Source organism: Notamacropus eugenii, chromosome 5, assembly GCF_028372415.1.
Source record: "Notamacropus eugenii isolate mMacEug1 chromosome 5, mMacEug1.pri_v2, whole genome shotgun sequence".
NCBI classification, from domain to species: domain Eukaryota; kingdom Metazoa; phylum Chordata; class Mammalia; order Diprotodontia; family Macropodidae; genus Notamacropus; species Notamacropus eugenii.
This window is the reverse complement of record NC_092876.1, coordinates 68878727-68906636: the sequence shown is the minus strand read 5'-3', so window position 1 is coordinate 68906636 and position 27910 is coordinate 68878727. Positions and strand designations below refer to the sequence as shown.

The 27910-nt window shown below is 41.1% G+C and overlaps 1 protein-coding gene across 1 annotated transcript; it reads right to left on the bottom strand.

Annotated features, from left to right (window-relative positions):
- Positions 1 to 457: 457 nt before the first annotated feature.
- On the bottom strand, positions 458 to 27717 carry STX12 (syntaxin 12). The gene is made up of 9 exons (XM_072609536.1): positions 27589 to 27717; positions 16587 to 16656; positions 11894 to 11993; positions 9130 to 9267; positions 8560 to 8603; positions 7290 to 7395; positions 5389 to 5461; positions 4817 to 4899; positions 458 to 2011 (listed from the first exon to the last, which is right to left on the bottom strand). Exons 1-9 carry the CDS (start codon positions 27713 to 27715, stop codon positions 1919 to 1921), a joined length of 834 nt encoding a protein of 277 aa, XP_072465637.1. The 5' UTR covers positions 27716 to 27717; the 3' UTR covers positions 458 to 1918.
- Positions 27718 to 27910: the final 193 nt, after the last annotated feature.

Genomic DNA, 27910 nt, shown 5'->3' with positions numbered 1-27910 from the left:
TGCAAGGAGGCCTCTTTTAGAGTCATCCTCCAATGGCTCACTGAGGCATGGTAGTGATCTCAAAGGCCGTCCTGGGGGATCACAAACTGTGGCAGGGCCTCCAAACCTGAAAAGGCTCCAAGTACAGACATAGCAACAGAGTGATATAGTATAGATACTCTCTGGGGATCAGTAGAACTGAGCTCAGAGAGGCTTATTACTGTATCTTGCATTTTTTCAGTCATACCACTCCTTTGGGACAGACCATTCTCCCAGTCACAGAGGGACTGGCTAAGATCTATATGAGTAGAAGGAGCAAATGCCCACATTATTTCCAGAAGTATTAGAGAAGGGATTAACCCCACAATTTTGCCCCCAGAACTCATCTGGTACCACCACCTTTGCTTCTAGGGGACAGTAGAGTATGGATTCACCATTCATTCTATCAGGACACTGATTCACATAAATGTACTCGAAAAACTTTTAAAAATGGTTTATTGATATTAATTGGATGGAATGGTGGTGCAATAGTGCAAAGAAATGTGTGCAATTCTGGGGCCTTGTTTTCCCTAATTTTCACAGCTGGACGAGTCAAAGAGAATTAAACAAACACCAAGGGAGGCTGAGGGAGGGCAGAGGATGTCAATACATTTGGACTGGCCATGTGCTAGCTAGCTCACCATCAGGCAGCTTGGTTCACATTTGGGTCAGAGCTGAAAAGGTTGTGCTAACTCCATTCACTCTAAACCGACACATGGGGGAAGTAGGCCACATTTGTGTGGCATGCGGGTGGGTTGATTTCAAACATTTTCAGTCAGTCTAAACTATATGCAGAGAGGTGAGTCTCCTCTTCATAAATTAGTTTCAAAGGTTAGCATTACTATTCTGAACCAGCATTATTTACAAAATGAACCTTTTACCTACTCTAGCCTTAGGTTCATAGGACAAGTTATTAAAGAAAACTTCTGGCTAGTTTTAAAAATCTCTTTCATTCGACACTCAGCAGCTTTTGAGGGGCAAGGGCTGGGTAGGTGTTCAACTTTGTGACAGCAACAATTACCATTCACCAGGAACGTAGAGTCACAAACTAAACGAAAGTAAATTTAAGTCACTACAAATTGTTTGCTCCCATTTAGCTTGTTATAAGAATGCCACTTTTAAACAGCAATGACTGCTCAGTCATCCTCTTTCTACAAATATATGAGAGAAGGGCCCCAGGGAGTGTTGATAAATATATTGGCTAATTCATCTGAAAACCAAAAAGTGCTATCTGAACAAAATCCAAATGGGGCAACTACAAACTGACCTCAGCAGCAAACTGAAGGATGAAACTTGAAGTCAAATGGGAGGTGTGCCCTTAATTAAGACTGACCAGTTCGCACTTTCAGCTAAAAACACAGAGCTGAAATCTTCCAAAGCAAATGGAAATATTTTTCTTGGAAATTCCAAATTAAAATGGCAAGTAGGAAACATTGCTGGTTTATAAAAGGTTCCTGATGGCCTCCATTACACTGGGTGCCAGAAAATCCTTCTGTTCCACTTGCTGGTAAAAAGGCTGTTCTGGCACACACATAAAAATACAACAGCACAAGAATGTAGTGTGTTACCTGTCAAACAAGAACTTCAAGAACGGAATCTCCGAAGACTCACTCGTCAGCGGACATTTGGGACAGAGAGCAATCAATACGAGAGAAAGCAAAAACCCACATAAGTTAATTCCTAATTTGCAAAACTGATACAATTTGTACATAAACCGATAAACACCAGCTCCACGGTTCCCCAACCCCAAAATCTAGTCACCAGCGGTTAGTTTCTACCTAGATTACTAACAGGGAGCTTGGGGATGCTCTCTTGAGGGGATCAGTTTGCTCTGGAGATGCCGACACACTCTTGCTTGGAAGCAGTTCAGCAGGAGTGGACTCTGAGGGAATTGACCACTTCATTTGGATAACCACACGATGATGAATATCAAGATTCCTATAGCCACTGCTAGCACAAGCACCAGGATGCAAATCTTCTTCCGGGATTTTTTCTAAGGAGAAGAACAGTTAAAAGACTGATAAGAAAACAGCTTACTAGCCTTTATATACAGGTTGTCCAAGTGCCCCGTCAAAAGGCTTTACACCTCTGCCTTCTCCTAGTAGTTCTGAATAACACACACTGCTACACAAAGATTCATGGTGACCTGCTTCTTCCTTCCCCTCCTACCTCCCTGCCCCCTTCCTGCCCCCTCCCAGCAGATTTTACTTAAAGAGAGGGCACAAAACTTAGGACCCCTGAATCCAACTAGTCTAGTTTAAGTACTGGATAATGGAATTTATATTAAATTCAGTTGCAGGCCCCCAAGCCTAATGATGTGAAGGAAAAGACTTTAAATGTGATGGCACAAGTTGGAGGTGGGGGGTGATAGGAGCCCCTGATACTTGTCATGCTCCTAATACTGTGCCTTAGCACACTCAGTAGTTCAATGGGAGTCTCTAGGAGGATCTGCTGACATCTTTCCCATCTGGTCTTCCTGTCAGTGCTCTTGCCAACATGCAGAATCTTGTTTGGGACAGCTGACCCTCCCTTCTCCTACCCTGCTCATATCCAGTGAACTATCAGGTGCACCAGTCTCGCGGGGGCAGCACCTCCTGCCTTTGGGCCCTGCTTTCTGTTCCCATATCACCACGTGAACCCAGGGCTTCACTAACATCAATGACAACAACTTCACGTGGCCCTCAAGATCTCTCTGAAGAACTGTGGAAATGATTGTGTGACTTGGGAGCTGCTGGCAAAGGCTGCAGCACGGCATGCCCCATCAAATAAGGGGCTGTGTTCTATGAGAGAAGCAGAACGGCAGTAGCTCCAAAGAAACATGAGATGTGCAGATTTAGAGACATTTCCACCCCAAAGGTTCACACGGACTGTGCCTGATCCGAGCTCGTATTGATTGGTCTGATCGGCCACAGTGTCTTTGCCCTGATACAGTGATATCATCTTGGTCTCTTCAAGAGCAAAGGACAACAACTTGTCTCTTAAGGCTGTTCTTCATAGTGGCTCCACAACCTAATTTTCCTCATCTGGAGTTTTGGTCATATCACTGTTCTTCCCAAAAACCTTTAGGGCTTGTGCAAGCCTAACAAGGGTGGTCTGTTATTAAGGCCCCCTCAGGCTTTGAAATTAGGACAGCTAAGTGCCAGGCCTGGACTCAAGAAAACTCATCTTCCTGAGTTCAAATCCAGCCTAAGATACTTAATAGCTCGGAGACCCTGGGCAAGTCACTTCACCCTGTTTGTATCAGTTTCCTCATCTGTAAATTGAGCTTGAGAAGGAAATGGCAAATCACTCCAGTATCTTTGCCAAGAAAACCCCAAGTGGGGTCATGAAGAGCCAGACACGACTTAAATGACTGAACAACAAGCTAGTCTAACACATAACTTTAAACCACTTTGTTGGGCATTCAAGGCCCAGCATAAGCTGGGACTATCTTAGCTTTCCAGCCTTATTTCATCCTACTTATACTACAAGAAAGAATTAGAATTCTATGTTCCAACTATGCTGGACAAGGAGATGCACCCCTTCCCCCCCAAGTCTTTCCAGCTTCCATACTTTTGCTCAAGCCTTTTCTCCTCACTAGAAAGTCTTTTTCCTTGTTTGCATATGGAACTCCAACCCACAGTTTATTACTTAACTCAATACTACCTTCCTTTCCATAGTTTCCACTCATCTCTGCCCCAGCTGGTAACAAAGTTTTCAAGTTTCCCACAGGAAGTTGGGTGAAGTAAGAGATAGAAAGCTGCCCTCTGAGGCAGAAAGACCTGAGTTCACGTCTTGATTTTGACATGTCCTGGTTGTATTATCCTGAGCAAATCAGCTCTTGGTGCCACCAGGCAATTAAGATCCTAAACTGCAGAGAAGGTGTTACTTTGCATGGATAGAGAGTTTATTCCTTGGAGCTCCCTATACCAATGAAATCACAGATCCAGGGAAAAAAAAGTTATCCATGTATGTCTCATGGTCCTCACAAAGATCAAGTACTACTACTCTCAGGGTCTCTGAGCCTCAGTTTCCTTGTCTCATCTAAAATGGGGCAAATCTCACTCATATCATCTAGCTGACACACATGCTGTGGACATCCAAATGAGATTGCATATATAAAAAACCCTTTATATGCTTGAGGACAACTTCAAGGCACAATGTTCCACCTAAATTTTATACTGCCTTCAGGAAGCGCACCCAGCAGGCACTTACAAACAAAGCATGGCTTGAATCTATCGGGAGAACACGGAAGCAGCCTAACCTTGAGAAACCTGGACTGACCAAGGCCCGGTGTAAACTTCTATTAGCTCTGCACAGGAGAGCTAGGATGGGCAGGCTTCCTCCCCCCACAAACCTCCAGCTTTTGTTTGCAGAGCTTGAGTCAGCCAAAGGCTAATTCTGCACAGATCACCTCAACCCAGCTTGCCCACTCTCTAGTCAATACAGGCCCGAAAGCTCAGCCATTCATTTTTCAGAGTCATGCTTGACTCCAGGACACAAGTAGCAGAGGAGGAAGGCCTAACCTTCAAATCACAAGCCGTGGCTTTGCCCCTTCCCTTTCCTGAGCCTCCCTCTCTCTTCTGTAAGATGGAGCTCATGAACAGGGAGCACGTTTCACCACCTACTGGAGAATTCTCTTGTTTCTAAGTATAAGGTATGATATAAATAGAGACTATTATTATTCAAGTGAATTTCCAACACTGCCTACAGGAGCAGAGAATGAACAGGACCAAGAGCTGATCACAGCAGCTTGTCTCCAGCATAAACTCAGGGGCAGCCGGGGCGTCCTCTGGGACAGCCTGCCCTCCACATTCACCTGATAGTAGGCAGCTCGCTGCAGCTGGTCTGTGGCTCTTTCCACGTGCACCTCAGAGCTCTCCACATTGGCTTCTATGCTATCTGGAAAAGCAACAGACGTTGGCTGTTAACACACACACACGCACACACACATTCCCAAGGGAATGAACTGAGAGCCCTCCCTGGTGTCCCTCTGGTGCTCCTCTCCCTTTCTGGGGCTGCTGTCAGCATCTTAGCTGCTTGTGGAGTTACAAGACACTGATGCTACATTTGTGTGGTTTGGGGAGCTGAAGGTTAGACACAATAACACCCACGGCAAAAAACAGCCTGGCACACACTTAAGTGATAGAGTTAAGACAGAAATAGGCAAATGAAGCTTAGAATGCAAGAAAGTCTGCCATGATTCTTACTTTTAAAAAAAGAGGGCATTTGTTAGGGGAATTATTTTTCAATATGTCCAACAATACACACAAGGCTCTTGCACATGATCTAACTGTACTCTTTTTTAACACAAATGCAAACACACAGCGAGGCGTTTTCAGGGCCCCCCTCCTCCCTTTTTGTTTTTGCTAAATCAACAATGGTACATACCAATCAAATCTCCCTGATCATGGATCATCATGGCCAAATCTTTAAATATCTGATTGACGTCCAAAATGTCAGCCTGAGGAACATAACAATCTCATTTTTATATAATTAATTTATTTGTTTTCAGTTTTCAACAATCACTTCCATAAGTTCTGAATTTTCTCCCTCCCCAAGACGGCACGCAATCTTACATGGGTGCTACACACACATTCTTATGAAACACATTCCACGTTAGTCATGTTGCATGGAAGAATGAAAATGAATTAGAGAAACCATGAGAAAAAACAAAACAAAACAAAACGTAACATTAAGAGAAAACAGTCTGCTTCATTCTGTGCTCCAACTCCACAGTTCTTCTCTGGATGTGGATGGCATTTTGCATCATGAGTCCTTTGGAAATGTTTTAGGTCCTTGCATTGCTGTGAAAGGCTAAGTCTATCAGATACAGTCCTAGCACACTGTAGCTCTTACTATGTATAATGTTCTGGTTCTGCTCACTTCACTCAGCATCACTTCATATAAGCTTTTCCAGGCCTCTCTGAAGTCTTTCTGTTCATCATTTCTCATAGCACAATAGTATTCCATTACATTCATATGCCACAATTTATTCATCCATTTCCCCATTGATGGCCATCCCCTTGATCTCCAGTTTTTGGCCACCACAAAAAGAGCTGCTATAAATGCTTTTGTACATGTGGGTCTTTTTCCCATTTTTATGATCTCTTTGGGATACAGTCCTAGAAACAGTATTGCTGGGTCAGAGGGAATGCACATTTTTATAGCCCTTTGGGCATAAGAACATAACAATCTTAAGCAATGTTTTGATTCATTTTCCCTATTCTCTCCTTAGGCTTGCTCCATGCAACATAAGAGGAATGTATATGTTTACAAGTGTTTATAAATTTAACCTTACATACACTCAGGACTATTTCCCCACAAATTGTGAGTAAAGATGATGAAGTAATTAGGGATAGTCAAACAGTTGAATGATAAAGTCTGAAATCACAGACAGAGGGTTTAGAAAAGAGCAAGAGGACAGGATGTGGAGGGCACTGTAGATGGCTTTCTCAAGGAGTTTAGCCATGAAAGAGGGGAGAGATGTAGGATGATAGCAAGAATGGTCTGGTTGGGTCAACTGAAGATTTTTTTTTTAAGGAAGGAGGAGATGCATGTTTATAAACATCAGGGAGGCAGCCAGCAGGTAGGGAAGGATTGCAGATTAGTGAGAGTGGGGATGATAGAGATGGCACTATGCTGGAGAAGACAAGATACAATGGGACCAAGGGTGCCTGGAGAGCAGGCCTGCACAACATGCTGCCCGTGGGCCATATGATATGCAGGCCTGCTGTAGAGGATTACGTCCTTCTCAAGGACAGTTGTCCTTGTCAGGATTCCCACAAACAAACACTTGGGGAGTATAGTTACTTCTGCTAAAAATCTAGTTTTGAAAAAGTGAATTTGTCCCAACATTACTGATGTATTAGGATGTGCAATTTCACCTTCAAGAAACAGTGAGACTACAGAAACCCAAGCCTAGCTGAACATGAAAAGTACACAGAATGTACACACTTCAAATACGTACCAGCTACCTCAGTTCACATTTGCATTATCGTATAAGGCTGTGCTTTGCGACTCGACTCTGTGAACTTTCCTGTATAAAAACATTCATTCAACTGCTTAAGCTGAATGAGGCTCAGACATGGCCCTCTGAGGCCACCCTCTCACCTGTATCCACGGACTTTGCCAGCCTGGCTCTCATAGGACGTGGATGGCAGGCTGAGGACTTATGGCTCTATTTCATAAACTCATGAGTTTAGACAGAAATTCCTGGGGGATAAAACAACAAAAGGACCCTGACAGTTTCATGGATAAGGTAAAACGCAAAGGCCAGGATCACCTCTTACCTCCAGCTGCCGGATCGCAGTCTCTCGCTCCTTAATAAGTTCAAGGTCTTGCTCTGTGATGGCCAGCTCGTCTTCCTGTGACTGCATCTGATTCCACTCTTCATTGCTAAGGGAGCGACAGACATGGCCACTGAGACTCCAGAGCCTCTGAGCACAAGATGCACACAACGCATAATACACAGGGACCTCTGGCTTGCCAGAGAAGACTCTCCTGGTTATCGATGTAATTCTCTGGGGAATTATGGCATTTAAATAGGATTGCAAAATTGAGAATGGAGTAGGAAATGAAGTATCAGAGAGGAATTATATAGTTAGGAATTTCCTTGAGAAAGTGACAATCTCAAATTCTTCTATGAAACATAATAGCACAGTACAAAGAGTGTTGGATTTGTGGTCGAAGGACCCCAGAAAAGCTAGAATTCTGATTCTGCTCCATATTATCCATATGATATTATCTAAAGTCAATTTCTTTACCTGTAAATGAAAGGGTTGGACAAAACCAGAGATCATCTCTAAGATTCCTCTTGGCTCTAAATCGATGAGGTGCATAACCTGCCTAGACTAGAATCTGAGCTTGCCCTTCCTTTGTCTCTTCAAATAGAGAGTATTGAAAAAATCAGAGTGCAGTTTTAAGCATTGGTAGCTTAATGTGAGTTTAAACTTTTATAGCTTAAAACTGCACTCAGACTTTTGGGATATCCTGTATATAATGAAGGACCTATCTAGATTAATTTTCAACGGACATTTCTTTTTACCCTAACACTAATGGAGAAAAGTTGATATAAAATCAAAGGACACAAAACAGGTTTATTTTCACATGTCAAAGATGATAAAGGAAGAGACATATAGGTTACACTAAAAATCTAGCACTGGACATTTTCTGTGTGTCAAGCACCTGTTGCTCATTTATTTCATATTATTCTAAATGTTCCTTGGAATAGAAATTGTGTCCATTTTACAGATGAGATGACATTGGTTAAAAAAAATGTAAATGATCATAGCCTGGTACAGAAACAAGCACATACAAATTCCTGGTCTCTAAGACTGATGACTGTTGTTGGGTCCAGTGCATCAGGACGACCAACAGTAAAGGTGGAGCTTCCTTTTGGAAATTTCTACCTTCCTTGAACTTGGTTCCACCACAAAGCAAGAATCTTAAATCTGCCCTTAGCTGTTGTACTTTACGTAGCTCTGTATTTTTAAAAAATTACAACACAGTTAAATTCCATTTCCCAACATCTAACAAAATGGAGAGAGAATCATACTTTACCTGTCAAATGAGACAAGCTGCTCCTCTCTCTGTCTCTCCTCCGCCTATGAAAGAGGAGGGATTATTGCTGCTGGTATCCAGAAACACACCAGAGACACACAGCACACTTGATAGCTTTTGCTTAAATAAGAAAGGAAGAGACGTTTCTCAGCCGTGATGAGGTCTGAAGAGGAGTACACTCTGGCAAGAATGAGGGTCTGAGTAGAAAGTGGTTAAAGTGAAATCTGTACTCAGGTCTAGCCTTAGGAAGGAAGAGTGCTTGAATGGTACCACAGAGAAAATGGATATGACTGAAGAAACTGACTATAAAGAGCCATGGTCTGCCAGGCCAGTGGGGAAAAGCTGGAAACTCACAGGAACACAAAATGTCACTGAGACAGGTTTTAGAAGTATGGACATCAATATTACATTAGGAATTGAGTCTGCACAAGACAGAGCAACTTCAAAAACACCCTGGCATTTTCAGAGGACTGCGTTCATGCTTAACAGCAAGGAAAACAAAAGCCAAACAATAAAGGCTGAGGGAAAAAGTAGGAAAGTGAAAACCTTTCCTCTTGGAAACAAACTTACAGAAAGGCGGGATCCCGCTCTGGCTCGGGCAACAGTCTCCTTCTCCTTCTCCGACACTTTTCTCTGAACAGCCTGAAAGTTGTTTAAGGCTACAGAGAAGTCATTCATCAAACGCTCCTTCTGAAGTTTCTGCAGGCGCTAAGGGGATGAAATGGAATATTAAATTAGAATTTGAACTTAAATATTCGATTCCTACTGAGGTCAAATCTACATGCACACCTTGGCTGCAGAAGATAAAAAAAATGCTCACAAAGTAGTCTCCTCCTCCTGTTCTTGGGAAGCCCAGTCTATTCACTTTCTAGGCCAAACTGGCTGTTCCTTCTTTTAAGCTAACCAACATTACCATTTCACATTATTTGTTCAGAAATTCAAAAGGGAATTCCAAATCTTTATTCCTCACAAAAACAAGTGATGTGGAGGGAAAAATACTTCCAGATGCAGAATAGATATTTCTCTTCAAAAAGCCTTCTGCCAGATTTGTTATACGATTTCTTTCATTTATTTTAGTCTGACTACATAGCATGACTATAGTGAAAATATACTCAATAGGAAAGTATATGTAGAATCTATACAGAATTGTATGCAGTCGTGGGGAGGGAGGGGGGTAATGGGGGGTAGGTGGGGGGGGATAAAATCTCAGTTGTATGGCAGTGATTGTTAAACATTAAAAAATTAAAAAAAAAAAAAAAAGGAAAAAAAAAAAGCCTTCTGCCAGAATGAGAAAGCTTTCATCTAGAAAACACTCACAGTTGCCACAGGTGCCAGAGGCACCTTCATTATAATGTTCAAGGGCTGAGTCTTGGTGATGTTAAAAGTTCAGCTGTAGTACTTGCCTAAACTATAGAATGGGATGTTCCTGCCCTCATCAACAACCATTTATTTCTTACTAAATTCAAATTTGACTTTGTTTAAATATAGGCAATTCTCACTATAACCAAAACTACATTCCTGGGTTGCTGGAAACAAAAAAGTGACTACAAAATAGTCTCCTCATTCAACAGACCTAATCCTTGGGAACCCAAATCTGCTCATTTTCTGAGTCATGCATTGTGTGCCTAGCAAATGTAAAATACTGTACAAGATATTGAGGGAATGGAAAGAGACAGGTATGAGAGACATTATGAAGTGATATAAAATATTTTGCATCTACTATGTGCAGAGCATAGCCTTCAAAGAGTTTACAACCTAATTAGAGACATGGGACATATGTGTTAAAAAGATTTAATACCATGAGGTATATGCTAAATACCAAATGATCATAAGAAAGCAAAGGATAGTGCAGAGAAGGCACACAAAGATCAGGGTTTCAGGATCCCTGAGTGTGGCAAAAAGATAACAAAGCCAGGATTGTTATAATCAAGATGAATGGGGTCACATTCGATCAAAAAGGATCAATACACACACACACACACACACACACACACACACACACACACACACACACACACACACACTCTCTGCACACAACATACATTTTTTTATAGGGAAGATACCAGCAGCTGGGGGATGGGGAAAGGCTATGGGTGTCCCTTAAGCAGAGTTCCAGAGGAAACAGAAGATTCTACAACAGTGAGGCAGAAGTGCATTCCAGTCATAAGGGAAGTTGGTGCAAAAGTTTGGAGTTGGGAAATGGATTGCCCTGTGCGAGGAAGAAGGCCAGTATGGCTGTAACAAAGAGTGGGAGATGGGGAAGTAATAAGGCTGGAAAGGCAGGTGGTACCATGCTGAACAAAGGAGGTATTTCTGCAATGACAGTCCTCTACTTTTTGTTCTATATAGCAGATCTGTAATTATTTCAGCCAACAGGGGTAGCAAGGTACAATGGAAAGGACAAGGAATGTCCTCAGGACAAACCTGGGTTTGCATCCCACCATTCTCACCGTCTGTATGACTGAGCAAATCAGTTAATTTATCTGCCTCAGTTTCCTCTTCTGTAAGAAAAATATAATAACAGCACCTACCTCCCAAGGTTGTGGTGAGAATCAAATGAGGTAATAAATGTAAAGCGCTCTGTAACCCTTAAAACGCTTTAGTGAAGTTAGATGTTATGTACTCATCTGTAAGTGAGTCGCCCCCAAAACTAACCATCTATATGTAAACAGTCAACTTGTAATTATCAGGAAAAGCTTCACTTTATCGTCACTGTCAAGGAGGAAGACGAGCACCTCAGACTTACTAGGTTCTGTGTTACTCCTAGGGCTGAGCTGTTAAAAGGGGTGGCTAGACTTAGTGAGAATGTGTTTCCTCACTTCGGACCTTCCTACAGATGGAGCCTCCATGAACCCGGTAATCAGGCAAGACTTTGTGGGGAAGGCAGGCATTGAGCTGGGCCTTGAAGAGCAGGCAGGATTTTAAGTGGGGGTAGATAGTGAAATAGGCATCCAGGACAGGGGAATACTGGGGACAAAGGCACAAAAGCGGGAAAGCACACAGCCCATGTGCCAGTAAATAAACCTCAAGCTGTTTTTGGAAAAGTCTTAAAAGGCAAAAAAAAAAAGGTATATTTAAAAGAGAGGAATCCCTTTTTCTTATTACTGCTGTCCACTAGGCTATTCAGAGAACAGTTCAACCTGTGAAGGACTCACTCTGGGTAGGGAAAGAGAAGGGGATATTATGTAAAGAACTCTATCTTGGGGAAAGAATCTAACCTTGCTTTGCAAATATACAACTGTTAAACATTGACCAGATAGAAATAAGTATCAAGATTTTCCTTCAACTAAAATCCTTTATGATAACCTTTCCTCCAAACGGGGAAAATACCAACCTGTTCTGAAGCAGACAGAGGAAGTGGCAATGATCCCAGCTCTTTCAGGCATTCATTTGTCTCCTTGGCGAGCTGATTTGTAGAATGCTGCAGTTGTTGTCTGAGGGAGAAAGGACCGTTTTAAGAATGTCTTCATTTCCCGGAGGGCTTTTATAGAATGGATCATTTTATTCCACAACTGAGGGGAAGGACACTTGAAGGGCGAGGGTGGGAATGAGTTTCTGGTGCTCAACAGAACCAAAGCAATGTTGCCAAGGTAATTCTCCTTCCAGTACACAGCAAAGCAGCATCTGAAGAGTACTAGGGACCTATCTTAGTGAGGCTTTCTAAAGCGACCACAAATTAAAATTTTAACTATTTCAGCAGAAAGATACACAAAAACATGAGTGAAGAGTAAATAAAGAACAGCTATCCTCTGTCAATTCTAGAATGTGGCTGCCAGTTTTAACAATGTGGAAGAAGAATGATTTATGCTTCTTGTAAAATCTGACTAGTTGAGCTTCTGAGTTCAACATACACAAAGTCCTGTATGCCTGGGACTGGTCACAGTCCACTTACTACAGACAGAATCTCAGGCAGACATATGAATAAATGTGTGATAGATACTACAGTTCTCTTACCTTAAAGACCTATTTCTAGACTCATGCCTTACACTGGCCATATTTTTGGCTTTAGTTTTGGCTCCATACTTGCTTCTGGTCCTGGGCTGGTTCAATCCAAGCCTCTATCTCCATTCTACTTCCAATCTTGCCAGGCTTTTCTCCTAACCAACACAAGATACCCTATGTAGCTAGGGGGCAAAAGCTTACAAGGGGTGGGGAATGGAATGAATGAAAGAGTAAAGGAAATGTGATCTATGAGGTGAGATTGGAGAAGTTATGATAAGGGAGGCAGTAGAAATAGGAGACAAATTCCTTTTCTTCAGAGTTTCCTTCTTTCTGCCCCCTTTTTGAAGATTTCTACAGAAATGGCAGTGCCATGTACTTTTTATTTTTTTAGTTTAACTTAATCATTTTTTTAAATTAACAAGCATTTATTTTCCATCCTCCCCCATCCACCATAACTGAACCAAAAAAAGAAAGAAAAAAATCCATGTAACAAATAATGCAGCATCATGTAATGCAAATTCCCATACTGGTTCACGTGCTTCCAGTTTATTAAATCTTGACACTGAAAAGAGGCTTCTAGACCAGAGGAAGTAACCGAAAGAGGGACCTGACAAGTCCCACTTTCCTAAATGTGGTACACCACGTTACCACGTGGTATTTAGTGGCTTCTGCAAAGAAGTTCCAATACATGAAAAGCATTTTCTCATCCTCTGAACAAAATGGGAGAGGAAATATCAAAAATATTTTAGAGATGGGGAAACTGCAGTTCCAAAAGCATAAATAGAGTCAAAACAAAGTGGAATTCAGCATGCCAGTGGAGTATCATTTGTAAAGCCTCCTTGTGCCCTTAAAAAAAACCACTTTATATATAGATGTGTATTACTCAGAAGATTTTGTAGAGATTGGAAAGGAGGCACATGGACCAGCCATTAGTAATCATTTATTGGTTGCCTTTCTCTTTGGCGTCTTTATTCTTTCAACTATCTTAAGAATTTTGATCCTTCAAACTTTGATCACTTCTAGCACTTCTACCTCCTCTGCGCATAAGTGATCTTGGTCAGCTGCTTGGTCCTTTCTATCTGAGTGCCACTCCTACTTCAATCAATCAACAAGCATGATGATCGAGCACTGTACTAAATGCTGGGGGATTACAAAAAGGAGAGAAAAGAAGAAGGAGTCCTCATGGGGCACATCAAGGTGGTTCTATTACTACTGATGGAAAAAGGAAACTGTTACAGAATTCTTGACATGTTTTTCCCTCCATTTTTCAACTGATCATTGTCCTCCTTCCTGTTCCATCTTTAAAGCTCTTGGAAATGGGTTCCTTACCAAGCTTTCTGTAAACATGTCTGTCCCTCCACTGTTTCACAAGGAAATACTGCTCATGACTTTCCATCCTCCTCAAACAAGTTTACATTCTAAACCAGTTTTGTCCTTGATGGCTATCTCTCCTTTTGGCAAGGAGATCAAATGCCTGCTGGCTGAAGCTATTTCTAGGCTCTTGGTTTCTCTGTTGTGGCAGATTTACAATGGTTAAACTATACTAGCTAGTGAGTCTATCCAGAGTTGACAGGTTATTTAGATAAGATGGAATACCATTCAACTGTGTACTATAACTAATTTTGTTTTCTCCTAATCGAAGGGATTGATTGTTGATGGCCTAACTGTACACAATTGATTCACAGATGACTCCTACAAAGGTAAGCTGGTAATTTCTCATCTACTAAAAAATAAGTGATCTCATTCTTTGTGATGCTGTTTGGTGTTCCCCACATCCACTGGTCATTCCACTTCTCCTTTGCAGCCTTGCCGGGTTGCCCCTCTCAGATAAAGCCCATCACTTCTCATTTTCATCACCAGACCACTAATTTTAAGCCTTGAATGTCCCTCAGCTTCCTCTCCTTTCTGACTGAAGGTCTGGAGGGTGGAGTACTAGAGTCCTTTCAAAGCCTTCCTTTACAGAGAACAGAAATTGGACTTCCAACTCCCTCTACTTCCCATCTGCAGTTATGCCTGGTTTCAACTCCATGGAATAAGATGCCTGATGCTCCACCCCTCCCAAACCTTGCCTTCCTCCAGGTAATTTCTGGGGTACAGCCCTACTCCATTCTTTGCAGCTTCCTTTTGTGCATTATCTTCCCCCATTAGATTGTAAGATCCTTGAGGTCAGGAACTGTCTTTTTCTTATTTGTATCCCCAGGGTTTAGCACAGTGCTTGGCACAAAGTGGGTGTTGCTAAATGTTTATTGAATCAAAAATTGAATTGAATTGTATCCTGACTCTTCTAGAAGAAAGTATTCATGGTATAGAGATGAAGTCCTAAAGTCTCAATGCAGTTTTAAGCTTTTAAGACTTTTGGGACACTGTATATAATCTACAAGGCTCTAGCCTCTCTTTTCTAGCTCATATTATGTTTTCCAAAATATTTTTCATCACCTTCCCTTATGCTCACCTCCACACTGAAAGGAGCAAGTTTTAAAGTATGTGATGATTTACCTGAGAGGGTCTTATTAAGTTCTTCATAGAAATATTTCTATTTTTTCATCTTCTGAAGGTAATGTTGAAGCAGTGTTGTTGTTCAGTTGTTTTCAGTTGTGCTCCACTCTTTATGACTCCATGTGGCAAAGATACTGGAGTGGTTTATTAATTCTTGTCCAGCTCATTTTACAGATGAGGAAACTGAGGCAACAAGGTGAAGTGACTTGTCCAGAGCCACACAGCTAGTAAGTATCTGAGCCTGAATTTGAACTCAGGATGAGTCTTCCCGAGTTCAGGCCCAACACTTTATCTATTATTGTATCACCTAGCTGTCCCATGTTGAAGCACAAGCTATCATTATTTTGGTGATGGTCCTTTTGCAAATTTTATATGAGATGACCAAATGTCTCATGAAATATTTCTTCAATGACATTCATCTCTTACAGCAGTCACCTACTCTTACCCTCAACAGCTCTTGCACAGGCGATTGCCACAATGTCCTGCTTTGTCCCCCTGATTCCAGTTTCACCCTTCTCTGATCCATCCTTCACACAGCTACCAAAATGACAGTTCTAAAACATAGTGGTGAGTGATCCTATCCCTTATCTTCTATGGCTCTAGACTAACTTGCAAAATTCTCAGCTTGGCCTTTATAATTCTTCATAATCTGGCCCCAGTCTACCTTTCCAGGATGATTTCACATTGCTTGCCTTCACATTTAGATATCTAGTAGCTAAGTTAAGGTTTAAAGATGGGCTGAAAAATATGGCCCTTATTTAAAATAAATAAATGTATTTAAAAATATTTCTATTAAAAATAAATGTACTGTTAATATTATGAAACAGATTGTTTGGAATTGGTTTCCCATTATAGACTTTCGTGTGCAATAACTACCAATGAGATTCATTTCAATAAAGATTCTAACCTAAGTACAATTTTTTGGGTGTACGTGTGTGAGGTAATTAGGGTTAAGTGACTTGCCCAAGGTCACACAGCTAGTAAGTGTCTGAAGCTGGATTTGATCTCAGGTCCTCCTCACTCCAGGGCCACTGTTCTATCTACTGTGCCCTAATTACAATTTGGGAATGCAAGGAGGTCCCTTTCCAGATTCCCTTAAAAGCTATGCTAAACTGCCTGAAGAAGAAGGCAAGCCAGATAAGTGGAATTTTAGGTTAGGGAAGCTTATAACCTTCCACTAAAGTCCTACCCTGGTGCCATGGAAGTGACTGATGGGGAGAGGAAAAAAACTATAGTAGGTGCTATCAAGTTAGAAAGGCTTCAGTTTGGAGCTTAGAGATGTATGTCTTGGTCTAAGTACAAAGAAACTTGGCCATCACAAAATTCAGCAGGGGAAACTCACACAGTGTCTCACAGCACTGAAGATTTCAGGATCTCCGTCAATGGGAAAAGTACCCACTACAATAAAAATCACGGATCCTTGAAATATAAAGCTCACAGCATTAAGTTCTGCTTCTTCCTATACCAGATCCAGCTATGACCTTAACATTCCACAACCTATAATCTTAACCTCAAGAGCCTTGAACTTCAATGAGCCCCGAAGGATCAAGGGGCCTCAAAAGCCTTAGTCTTCTTATAGAGTTACTCACAGATTTTCCTGTAATTTGCTAGAATCTTGCTTAGTCCCCAGCTGGCTCATCAAATTCTTGATCTGAGCAGCTAGAAAAAAAGAAATAGAGAAAGATTTTTAGTGAGGTTATGGAAAAAGGAAGAGTGCATTCATCAGATTCACAGATGCCCTACATTTCTCTTATTTATGTCTTCATACCTTCCCAACTACTTATTTATGAGGAAGCATGCTGGGATCAAAACCTGGGAAAATCTATTCTATCCCAAACTAGTGACGAGGTAGCTTTTTCTCTCACAGTATAACCATATGCTCCCTAGACATAAATTGTCTCCCATGGACAAGAGGGGTACTGTTTTGTTGCTGTGAAGTAAGATCTCACCCACATTCTCCCAGACCTACTACATGTCATTTTACCACCAGCTGAGGATTAAGTCAACCTTGCCAGGTACTTTATGATTCCAAATTTCAATGAGCACCAAGAAAAAAAAAAAACACACTAGGTTGTCTTCCTCATCAAGTTTCAAGTTTTGACTATGTCTTAAACTTTTTCCACTCATGACCCCTTTTCGTTTAGGCAGAGTTTGTTGGCCACTGTGTGTCCTGAGGGCATGCACAGTGCAGAGTGCACATGCTTTGTGTTCAGAACCAAGGCTGTAGTGAAGTTGTACTATTCAACATGGACAAGGGCTGCCAGAAACACCTCGGATTCATTATGCATTTGGTTTTGAATTAATTTTTGGTCACTGTGCACTCAGAAACCTTTTACTGTTGCCAAATTTTTCATGATCCCATGTTTTCATGACCCACAGTTTAAGACTCGCTAGACTAGATGCAGTATTCTTATTTTTTAATGTCCTTCTTTCTACACTTATCTTTCTGGGTTCAATTTTATCCTCCCCAAGTCCCTGGATTTCTAGGGTCTAGAGTTTGATTTTTTCCCCCCAAAATGGCATGTATTTTCAGACTACATTTTTTTTCATAAAGTCCATCTGCATAAAACTGGTAGACTCCTCCAATGCTTCATCATGATATCATGGTCATTTTGGATTCTCAAAGGTTTTGTATGTGAAGGATAGACTTTGGCATATCCTACTCAAGCTGAAATGTTTATTCATTATAGTCCCATTTGACAGACTGTTTGTCTGTCATCCAAGGACCAATCTAGCTAACTTAAGAAGAGACTCATCACTCAGTTGGCAACAGGATAATGAAATTTTTGGCCACAGCAATTCTCAAAGACAATCTCCTGAGTTGTAGAGAGGTTGTAATCTGACAGATGGTATGGGAGTATCCATACCAACACAGGCACAGATTTTGAAAAATGGTAGCATCTTAAAGTATAATGTAGTGACAGCTGGCTATGATATAAGAACACTTGGAGGGAAAATTTTCTGCACAGATAAACCATATTTTATCTTCATATTACAACACTACTCTAAAACTGTCTTTCCCATCCTTTCTGGATCATTGTTAAAATCTGACTCAACTCCAGGTGGCTTAATGGGTGACTTGTGGGAGAGGTTGGAGGACAGCAGAATTGAATGCAACAAATTGAGCTATGTGGCACAATGGAATAGTGCTGGACCTAGAGTCAGGAAGACATGATTTAAATACTGCCTCTAAACTTATTACCTTTGTGACCCTGGGTAAGTCACTTATTCTGTCTGCCTTAATTTCTTCATTTGTAAAACAGAGATACTGATAGCATCTACCTTCTAGAGTTCTTATGAACATCAAACGAGATAATATTTTAAAGTGCTTTACAAACTTTAAAGTGCAATATAAATGCTAGTTATTATTTATGAATTAAATTAAAATTTCTGTTGTTAAAAATTCATTTCATAATTCAATGCCCTTCAAATTTATGGAATTTGGAGTCATCAGGCCACTGATTTATGCCTGATACTGTTTTCAAGCTGAAGTGCCCAGATTCCCTTGTTACCAAAAATAGACTAATTCATGTATATATTGACGAGCAATACTTTTCTATGGTCAATAAAATGTTATTTATGACAGTAACAATAGCTCCCTCTACAAAAGTTCTCCTCTGATGCTTCTTGTGGTATGGAGAATATGCTAGTGCATGCAAGCTCTGACAGTTTCCATAGTAAGCCAGAAAAGCTCTGAGAATGGTCCCAGGCCATAAATTGTCTGCTGACCCAAGACCAAGATCAGTAAAAAAATAAAAATGATCATCACCAGTAGGCTGATCACAAAAGATAAATTGTTTGGCCATTGTGACTCTGAAACAGGTAAAAGATATAAAACGACTCTTGGTTCTGTGTGGCTTTTTTTCCATTTCTACAGTCAAAATGACAGAAAAGAACCAGTTATTTTAAAGAGTTCATGATATTTCACTGCTGATGCTTAATGTTGAAATGCTTGTCCAGTGACTGACTCATTACTGGAGCAATTTCCCACAACCACACTGCTATTCATGCTCTGAATGAAACAAGAAGGTATACAGAAGGTATGAGGAGGACAATTCACCGGTTCTCCCTGGGGCCAAATAAAGGAGCTAATGAGGTTGCTTTCACTGTGTTCCCAAAGACATGAAGAAACAGCATTTCATAGGTCACTTGTTCATCATAAGTAGTACCCAGGATGAAGGAGAGAAACTAAGAAAAGGCTGACAAGATTCTCTCAATTAAATCAACATATACCTTAGTATTTGGCAAATTCAGCTGGAGAAAATAGTAAAAAATATTGTTCAAAATTTAAGCAATGAAAGTGTTTTAGTACCTGATGATGCTACCAGAAAGGAAATGCAAAACAAATCCTTATAGAAGATTATATATAACCCTCTTCCATTCCTTACCCAATGAGCTCTCCCTCGTAATAAAGATGAAAAGAGAAAGAACAAAAATCAGTTTAGCAAAATTAGCCAACCTCAACCACATCTTCCAGGAGATGCAAACTGTACCCATAGTCCCCACCTCCGCAATGAAAGGAAAGAGATGACTCTTCTCAGCTCTGGGGCCAAATTTAATTAGCGTAACTTCATTTGTCCCTTTCTGCTCTTTCCATCCACATTGTTGTGGTAATTGTGTATACTGTTTTCTTAGTTCTGTTTGATTCCTTCAAAATCAGTCACACAAGTCTTCTACGGATTCTCTGAATTCTTCCTATTTATTATTTGGTTCTGGAAGTTATACATATCCCTTCACTAATTACACATTAGGAAATGGCTCAAAAGATTTTATAGGAATGAGACAGGGTGTATATATATTGATTGGTAGCTGCTAATAGCTTTCTCAACTTTTTTGGGCAGCAATATCACCCATGATCACCAATGATCCAGTTTGGGGGGAGTCTTCTCTTTGAGATTTGTTGAAAATCAATACATAGGAACAGCTGAACAAATGTGGTATAAAAAAGTAATAAAATATTACCATACCATAAGAAACAATGAGGATGAAAGATCAGAAGATTTGTACAAACTGTTTAACAGTGAAGTAAGGAGAATAAAGAAAATAATGTGCATAATGACTGCAAAAAGGTAAATGAGATGAACACTAAAACAAAACTGAACACTGCGTAACTGTACTGATGGATGAGGAAATGTACCTGCCTTTCGTCCTCTTCCAACTCTGCCTCAGGGCAGCTGGTGGCTCAGTGAGTACTGGACCAGGAGTTTCAATGTGACTTCAGATACTTACTATGTAATTCTGGGAAAGCCACTTTACCTCTATCTGCTCCAGTTTCATCAACTATAAGATGAGAATAATAATAGCATTTACCTTGCAGGGTTGATGGGAGGATCAAATGAGACATTTGTAAAGCGCTAGCACAGTGCCTGGTGCACAGTAGGGCTTAACAGCTGAGTGTTTTCTTCCCTTCACTGGCGAATTAAAAGACTGTAGGTTTGGTCTCTGCTATTAGTTGGTTTGGCTTAACTACTTTTCTTTGCTACAAGGGAAGGCTCCCATCCCCAACTGATAAATGGTCAAATGATATGAACAGGCAGTTTTCAGAAGAAGAAATTAAAGCTATCTATAGTCATATGAAAAAATGCTCTAAATCACTATTGATTAGAGAGATATAAATCAAAACAGCTCTGAGATATCACATTACACCTCTCAGATTGGCTAACATGACAAAACAGGAAGATGATAAATGTTGGAGAAGATGTGGGAGAGTTGGAACACTAATTCATTGCTGGTGGAGCTGTGAGCTGATCCAATCATTTTGGAGAGAAATTTGGAACTATGCCCAAAGGGCTACAAAAATGTGCATACCCTTTGACCCAGTAATACTGCTTCTAGGACTGTATCCCCAAGAGATCATAAAAATGGGAAAGGGTCCCACATGTATGAAAGTATTTATAGCAGCTCTCTCTGTAGTGGCCAAGAACTGGAAATCAAGGGGATACCCATCAATTGGGGAATAAATTGTGGTATATGAATGTAATGGAATACTATTGTGCTATAAGAAATGATGAACAGGAAGACTTTAGAAAGTCCTGGAGAGACTTATATGATCTGATGCTGAGTGAAAGGAGCAGAACCAGGAGAACTTTGTACACAGCAACAACCACAGTGTGCAAGAGTTTTTTCTGGTAGACTTGGAACTTCATTGCAATGCAGGGACCTAAAAAATTCCCAATGGTTTTTTAAGGCAAAATGCCTTCCGCATCCAGAGAAAGAACTATGGAATCGGATTGCAGAATGTAGCAGATTATTTTCTTTTGTATTACGTTTTGGTTTGTTTTATGGTTTCTCCCATTCATTTTAATTCCTCTATGCAACATGACTATGGTGAAAATGTCATTAATAGGAATGTATGTGTAGAACCTATATAAAATTGTATGCCGTCTTGGGGAGAGAAGGGAGGAAGGGGAAGGAGGGAAGAAAAATCTAAGTCATATGGTAGTGATTGTAGAACACTTTAAAAAAAAAAAACAAGAGAAGGCTCCTAGTCGCAGGTGGGAGGGGACACAGAGTGGAAGGAGTATACTTGGATTTAATAATTTTTTTAAAAAAGAGAAATAACTGACTGCTAAAACATGACAAAAAACCAATAACGAGAATGGTCCATCTAGTATAAGGGTATGCTTGATGAAATCATAAGAAAGGTAAAACCATTTTTATAACAGGACGCACCTTCACAATCTCAGACTTGATCAAGAGGTGCAGAGAACAAGAGATCTCCTGTTTTTATTATTTGTTGGTTATGAAAAAGCAGTGGACTCAGTCAAACAAAAAGAAGGCTCAAAGGCTCTTGTTCAACAAGAATCCTCTGTGCCTATGTTAAGAATGAACCTTGACAGGTACAACCATGGAGATATACAGACATGTTCTCAACAAACTGACCATCAAGTGAGACATAAAAGAGGACTTAAAGGCTCATGGAGGGGGTTCACTAGCACAATGGAGAATATTCTGGTCAGAGTCCAAATGTAAGGGTGGGTTTCTATAGATGGTGAGATTTCCTGATGCTCTTATTTGAGAATACCATTGTGCTGATTGAAGGAAGTCCTTTTCCATGTTATAGGGCTTCTTCAATGAGGTCTATGGTCACTTCAAAGAGATCAGGCGAGCAATTTACACAGGAAAAAACAACTGAATGATGAATGTAAACTGCCCAGATTGTGACATGCAGTAGGACAGGAAGCTCCTTAGTACACACTGCTTGGGCAGGCACTAATGAAAGACAATTATTAGCCCCCAGAATAGGAAAAACAGAATCAGCTGGATCCCATATGGGAAACTGTGTGGTGCTTTCAATGGAAATGTTAGGGCTGCAAATGATTAAGCACAACATGATTTCAGAATCAAAATTATAGGTGACATAAAATGTAATGGAAAGATTCATGGTAGGTGTATTATCAGCAATGACATATGCCAGAAGTGCATAAAGCACATCAAGAACATTCTGTTTTGTTGGTCTGTTGTTTTCAGTCATGTCCAATTCCCTGTGACTCCATTTGGGGTCTTCTAGGCAAAGATACTGGAGTGGCTTGCCATTTCCTTCTCCATTTCATCAGGGTTAAGTGACTTGCCTAGGGTCACACAGCTATCATCTGAGGCCCAATCTGAACTTAGACCTTCCAGGCTCCAGGTCCAATGCTCTATCCACTTTGCCACCTTGCTGCCCCCACCAAAAGATGTGTGCTAAGTACAGCAAGGGATTCTAGGAGACGGCCTGAATGCTGCTCTAGTATCTGTAAAGTATTAAAAACCAAACAAATAACCAGAAGACTTCCAAAACACTGGACAAAAATCTATTGAGTATTGATAGAAAGTTACAGTCATGATAGAAAATGGAAAAGCCAAGAAGGGTTACAACCAGCCCAAAAGATAAAAGCTCAGAGTCACTGTCACAGTCAAGCAAACAGTGGTTGACCTTTGCATTTAAATCTTGAGATTTAGAAAGTGCTTTCCTTGCAATTCCCCTCTGAGGTTTGTGAGGCTGTCCCCATTTTATAGATGGGAATACTGCATGCCAGTGGATAGAAGGCACCTAGAAGACTGGGTTCAAATTCCACCTCTGACACACTCACTCCATTTCTCTGAACGACAGCTTCCTCATCAATAATAATGACTGGGTGCTACGCAGAGTAAAACCTCAGTTCTGAGACCTTCAAACTGACTTTGTATGGTTTAATTATCCTATCAAGAAAGTAGGTTACAGGCAGCTAGGTGGTGCCATGAATACAGCACTGGCCCTGGAATCAGGAGGACTGTGTGACCCTGAACAAGTTGCTAAAAATGAAAAAGGAAGGAAGAAAGAGAGAGAGAGAGAGAGAGAGAGAGAGAGAGAGAGAGAGAGAGAGAGAGAGAGAGAGAGAGAGAGAGAAAGAAAAGCAGGCTTTCTTCAGAAACCAAAGATATGATATGAATAACTCACGTGGCTTACAACAACTTAACACATATCAAGCATACTGGGATGCACAGCTTTATTGTTTGGAGATAACAATATTTAGCAATTCTGCATGTTCTCAGTGATAACATATGGTTATAAAGTTCTTTTTCATCTTGAGCTTTTCTAGATTCCTTTCTTGAAACTATAGTAGGTTTGGGTGGTTTGTTGTTCTCCAGTTCAACACTTTTAAGTGCCTAGTGTGTGCAAAGGGTAGTGCTAAGCTTTTTATATAGAAAAGAATGCACAGGATCACTTACTGGATGAGGTGAAAGAACTCTTTCTCTTTGACGTACATATTCATTCATTCATTCAATAAATATTTATTAAGTGCCTACTCTGTGCCAGAAAACTGAAAAAGGAGGAGGGAGGGCTTCCATGCCAAACACAGCATTTTTGTATTTGCTCCTAGAAGGCAATAGGGACCCGCTGGAGTTTACTAAATGACTGGACTTGAGAAATAGCCAGAGTAAACACTCACTCATATTAAATCACAAGAATGGACAAGTCTTGATCAGTTGACCTGGCCTCTTTCTATCTGTTTAATTTCACAGCCTACCTGCTGTTTCTCACACATGAGTTCCATCTACTCTCTACTATTCCCAATGCCAGGAATGCTTCTTACCTCTGCCTTTTAGAAGCCCTGGCTCAACTCAAGGACCCTCTTCTTTGAGAGGCCTTTCCCATGTCCCCAGCAGCTAGTGACTTCACTTCTAATTTTTATATGTCTTGTATATACCTACATATGTATAAGTTGCCTTGCCCATTAGAATGCAAGTTCTTTTAGGGAAACAGCTGTTTTGCTATTTTTTTTTTTAATTCCCAGCACTTAGCACAGGGCTTAGCGTATAGAAAGCCCTAATAAATGCTTGTTGATTGATTAATCTGCAGAAAATCAGAAAATTTACAAAGCTACAACTATTGTCCACCCAACTGAAAGCATACTGCAAGATATGTTTTACTCTAGATTTACTTATTTCAAGATAATGGTCAAGACTTCCTGTCTAAAAAAACCAAAAAACTCTGATTATCAGAAATCAGATGATCCAAAACAATCCTGTGACAGGATTTCCTATTTTTAAAAAACGCTGATAATCAGAAACCAGATGGTCCAAACCAATACACAAGCAAGTTCCTCAGTAGTGCAGTATTCCTTTAAAGTCATTTATGTGTATTTTAAGGATGAGGACATCTTAACTTCCTATCACCAACATCTTATTCAAAGCAAGGACTGGCTAAAAAATTTTGAAAGACTTAAGAATAAAATCATGGGGCAGTCTAACAACAGCTGATGTTTCCATTTCATTATCTATAAGATGAGATTAGATGACCTCTAAAAACATTTTCAGTGCTAACATCCTATGATTCAAATGAAGATCAAAGTGTTCTAAAATGAATATATTTTCCATAATTTAACATCGGGGCTTCAGAGAATAACAGTGTCCAAATGAACTCTGATCCATTCAAAACATAAAGTCCACTGATAGGAAAGATACTGACAACAGCTCTCCAGCATCTGAACCACCAGATGACTCAGTATCTTAAGAAAACAACTGAAGTACATTAGTCAGACTATGGAGATATGCGGTAATTATGACCCTGCAGTTTCCCAAATATACCAGCACAGAAATTAAAATTGCATTTTCAGTTAAAAAAACTGCAATTAAAATTATCCAGAAAAAAAGATTTAACAATGTTACTACAACTGCAAACATCGTAAATGTGGAGAGTGCCTGGCTCTACCACAAACTAGAAATGGACAATGTAGGTACGATGTCTTCTGTTTATCCTTGTATCTAATACAAAGGACAAGAAATTATTTTCTTGAGCATCACGCTTTCAGTTCACTGAAGTATAATACAGTGAGTATAGTGAGGCAGGAAAACGCGGAGAAGTTTGGGATGTGTGTGTGAATGTAGCCAGATGACAAATAAGGAAACAGTTAAGGTATTCTTCCTATTTCATCTCCGAATGGCATCTTAGATTCTCCACAAAGAGCAGCAAGTGAGGACAGACACTTCAGCCAGAATTACTGAGGGTTCAAAGTCAGAATGAGAGAAAAGTAAAAAGATCCTACAATGGTAATTGGCAAGGTGAAGCTGGGGGAAAAAAAGAGTTCCCATTCTCAAATTTGTCTTAAGTGAGAAAAAATAAGTTCACTCATTCACCTGAAGTAGTAACATTGATGGGCCTCTAATATTGCTAATTAAGAAATGATAACAATGTTACTCCTTGCTTGCCAATCTTCCCCAGTGAAAACTAATTCTGGGTAATGTTTAAAATGAACTTTAGTCTATTATATCTGCACTGTCAAAACCAAAGAACAAGAAATTAAATACACAGGATCAGAATGAGCAAGAGATTGAAATGTCAGAAGACATAATTCTGAGCCCCAGGTCTTTCACTTATTAGCTCTGGGATGTTGGCCAGTCCCTTAACCTAGCTGAGCCTCAATTTCAAAATTAGTAAACTAGGGCTAATATTTGCACTATATACTTCAAAGAGTAAAACACTATATAAATGAGAGTTATTAGTAGCTGATCATAGCAGCCTGTCACTAAGATCATCTTCCAGTGTCTCATCATGGCATGGAGATGATCCCGAGTTTTCAAAGGCTAGGTTAGTTGAATACAAGCTCCACAAGATCTCTCAAGTAAAATTAAGTTTCAAGTGCAAACTCAGGGGTCAAAAGTTTACTGTCCAACGACTACTTCAGGCAAGTTTGGTGAGATTTATTGTCCACAAATACGAATTTCTGTGCTACAGTAACCCCTGAGGACTATCTACTAAGATGTGAGAGAGCTGTATCTTGCATATATTTTGAAATACATGAATCCTGTAACAAGGCTGTGAGGTTAACTTGTATTACAGCCAGCCATCTCTAAATACAACTGGGAAAATCAGCTAGTAAGTTTAGTTTACTTGACTCAGAATTTCTCTCTACCACATACTGTTTCTTGCTTTCTTAAACAACTAATTAAAGGCAAAGCAAAATGTGACACAGTTCTTTAAACTTCAGCATTGAGGTAATAGAAACAGCACGGGTCTCAGGATCAGGAACCAGCGTATAGAAAGTGGAGATAAGATACTTTGTTTCCTCACAAGATTGTTGTGAGGAAAGGATTTTGCAAATCTTAAATAAGCTTTATAAATATGCTGTTAATATGAACTGATAAATATAATCATTCAAGATCAATGACTACTAACAACTAGTCTAGGATGATAGCTGGAACCCCTAAAATGCATACCTTTCTGTACAAAGATGATGCTACTTGACCTTGTCTCAGGAAGGGGGATACTTTTAAATTGTTCTCCCCCCACATCGGGGAGGGATTACATAATGAGAAAGTAAGACAAGTCCCAAACACAGAACCTCTCACTGTGGCTTGACATACACTCCTATGCGATTTGGAGTTAGTCACTAAACTTCTCTGTATATGAAATTCATTTCAAGAAACAGCGAATAAGACCGATCAAAACCAAATACTGACTGCTGCTGTCTAACAGCTGGATGGACTACGAGGAAATCTCTGAATTTAAAGCTTCCAAGGAGATTAATAAAACAAGCTGTACTCCTTGGATCTTGGGCTGTCAAGGGAAATTAAAACAGAAGACAAACCCATAGGCTCCATACCCCTCCACATCCTTACGACCATGACATTCAGGAGGTGTTTCAGGTCACGCAACCTTCACTTCACCTTAGCTGACATTTGCGCTGAATTCCAGCTGGTCCAGGACCACAGAGAATGCAGACTCGGAAGCTACACTGTTACACATAATCTGAGCCGAGCAGACTGGGAAGGACAGGAGGGGTGGCTGGAGGCTGAAGAACAGGGGCTGGTCAAACGAGGCAGCCCCAGGACCGGACTCCAAGCCCAGGAAAGCAGTTTGGGGCGAGCACAAGCCTGGCTTGGGGCTCCAGGTTCCGGCTGGTTCTGCTTTGGCCTCGCCCCTTCCCTTCTCGGGCCTCAGTTTCCCCACCTGCCGATCGATCAGCTCTAGCGTGGCCCGGAGGGAAGGGGGCAGAGCTGAGCAGGCGGGGCGGCGCCTTCGCCCCCGCAGGCAGCCAGGGCCCGGCGCGGGGCCGGGGGCCTTCAGCCCTCCCGCGGCCACACCCGTCGTGGTCGCCCCCTCCCCGGCCGCCCGCGGGCCCCACTCACTGGCGTAGCTGATCCTCTGGATGTGGCCGCAGCAAGTGCTGAAGATGCTGTCAAAGTCCCGGGGCTGGGCGCCCTGCGGGCCCGAGGGCCCCGCCGCCCGGTACATGTCTAGGGGCCCGTACGACATGGCGAGGGCTGCCTGGCCGGGCCGGGGTCGATCCGGACTGATCCCCAGCCGGAAGGGGAGCCGCCGACCAGTGACAGGGAGCGGGAGAGGAGGACAGAGCCGCGACGGGGGGAGGGGGGCGCAAAGAAGGGAGAGGAGGAGACTGCTGCGTGCGCACCCGGGCCTCCGCTGCGCGCATGCGCCCCGCCTCCCGGC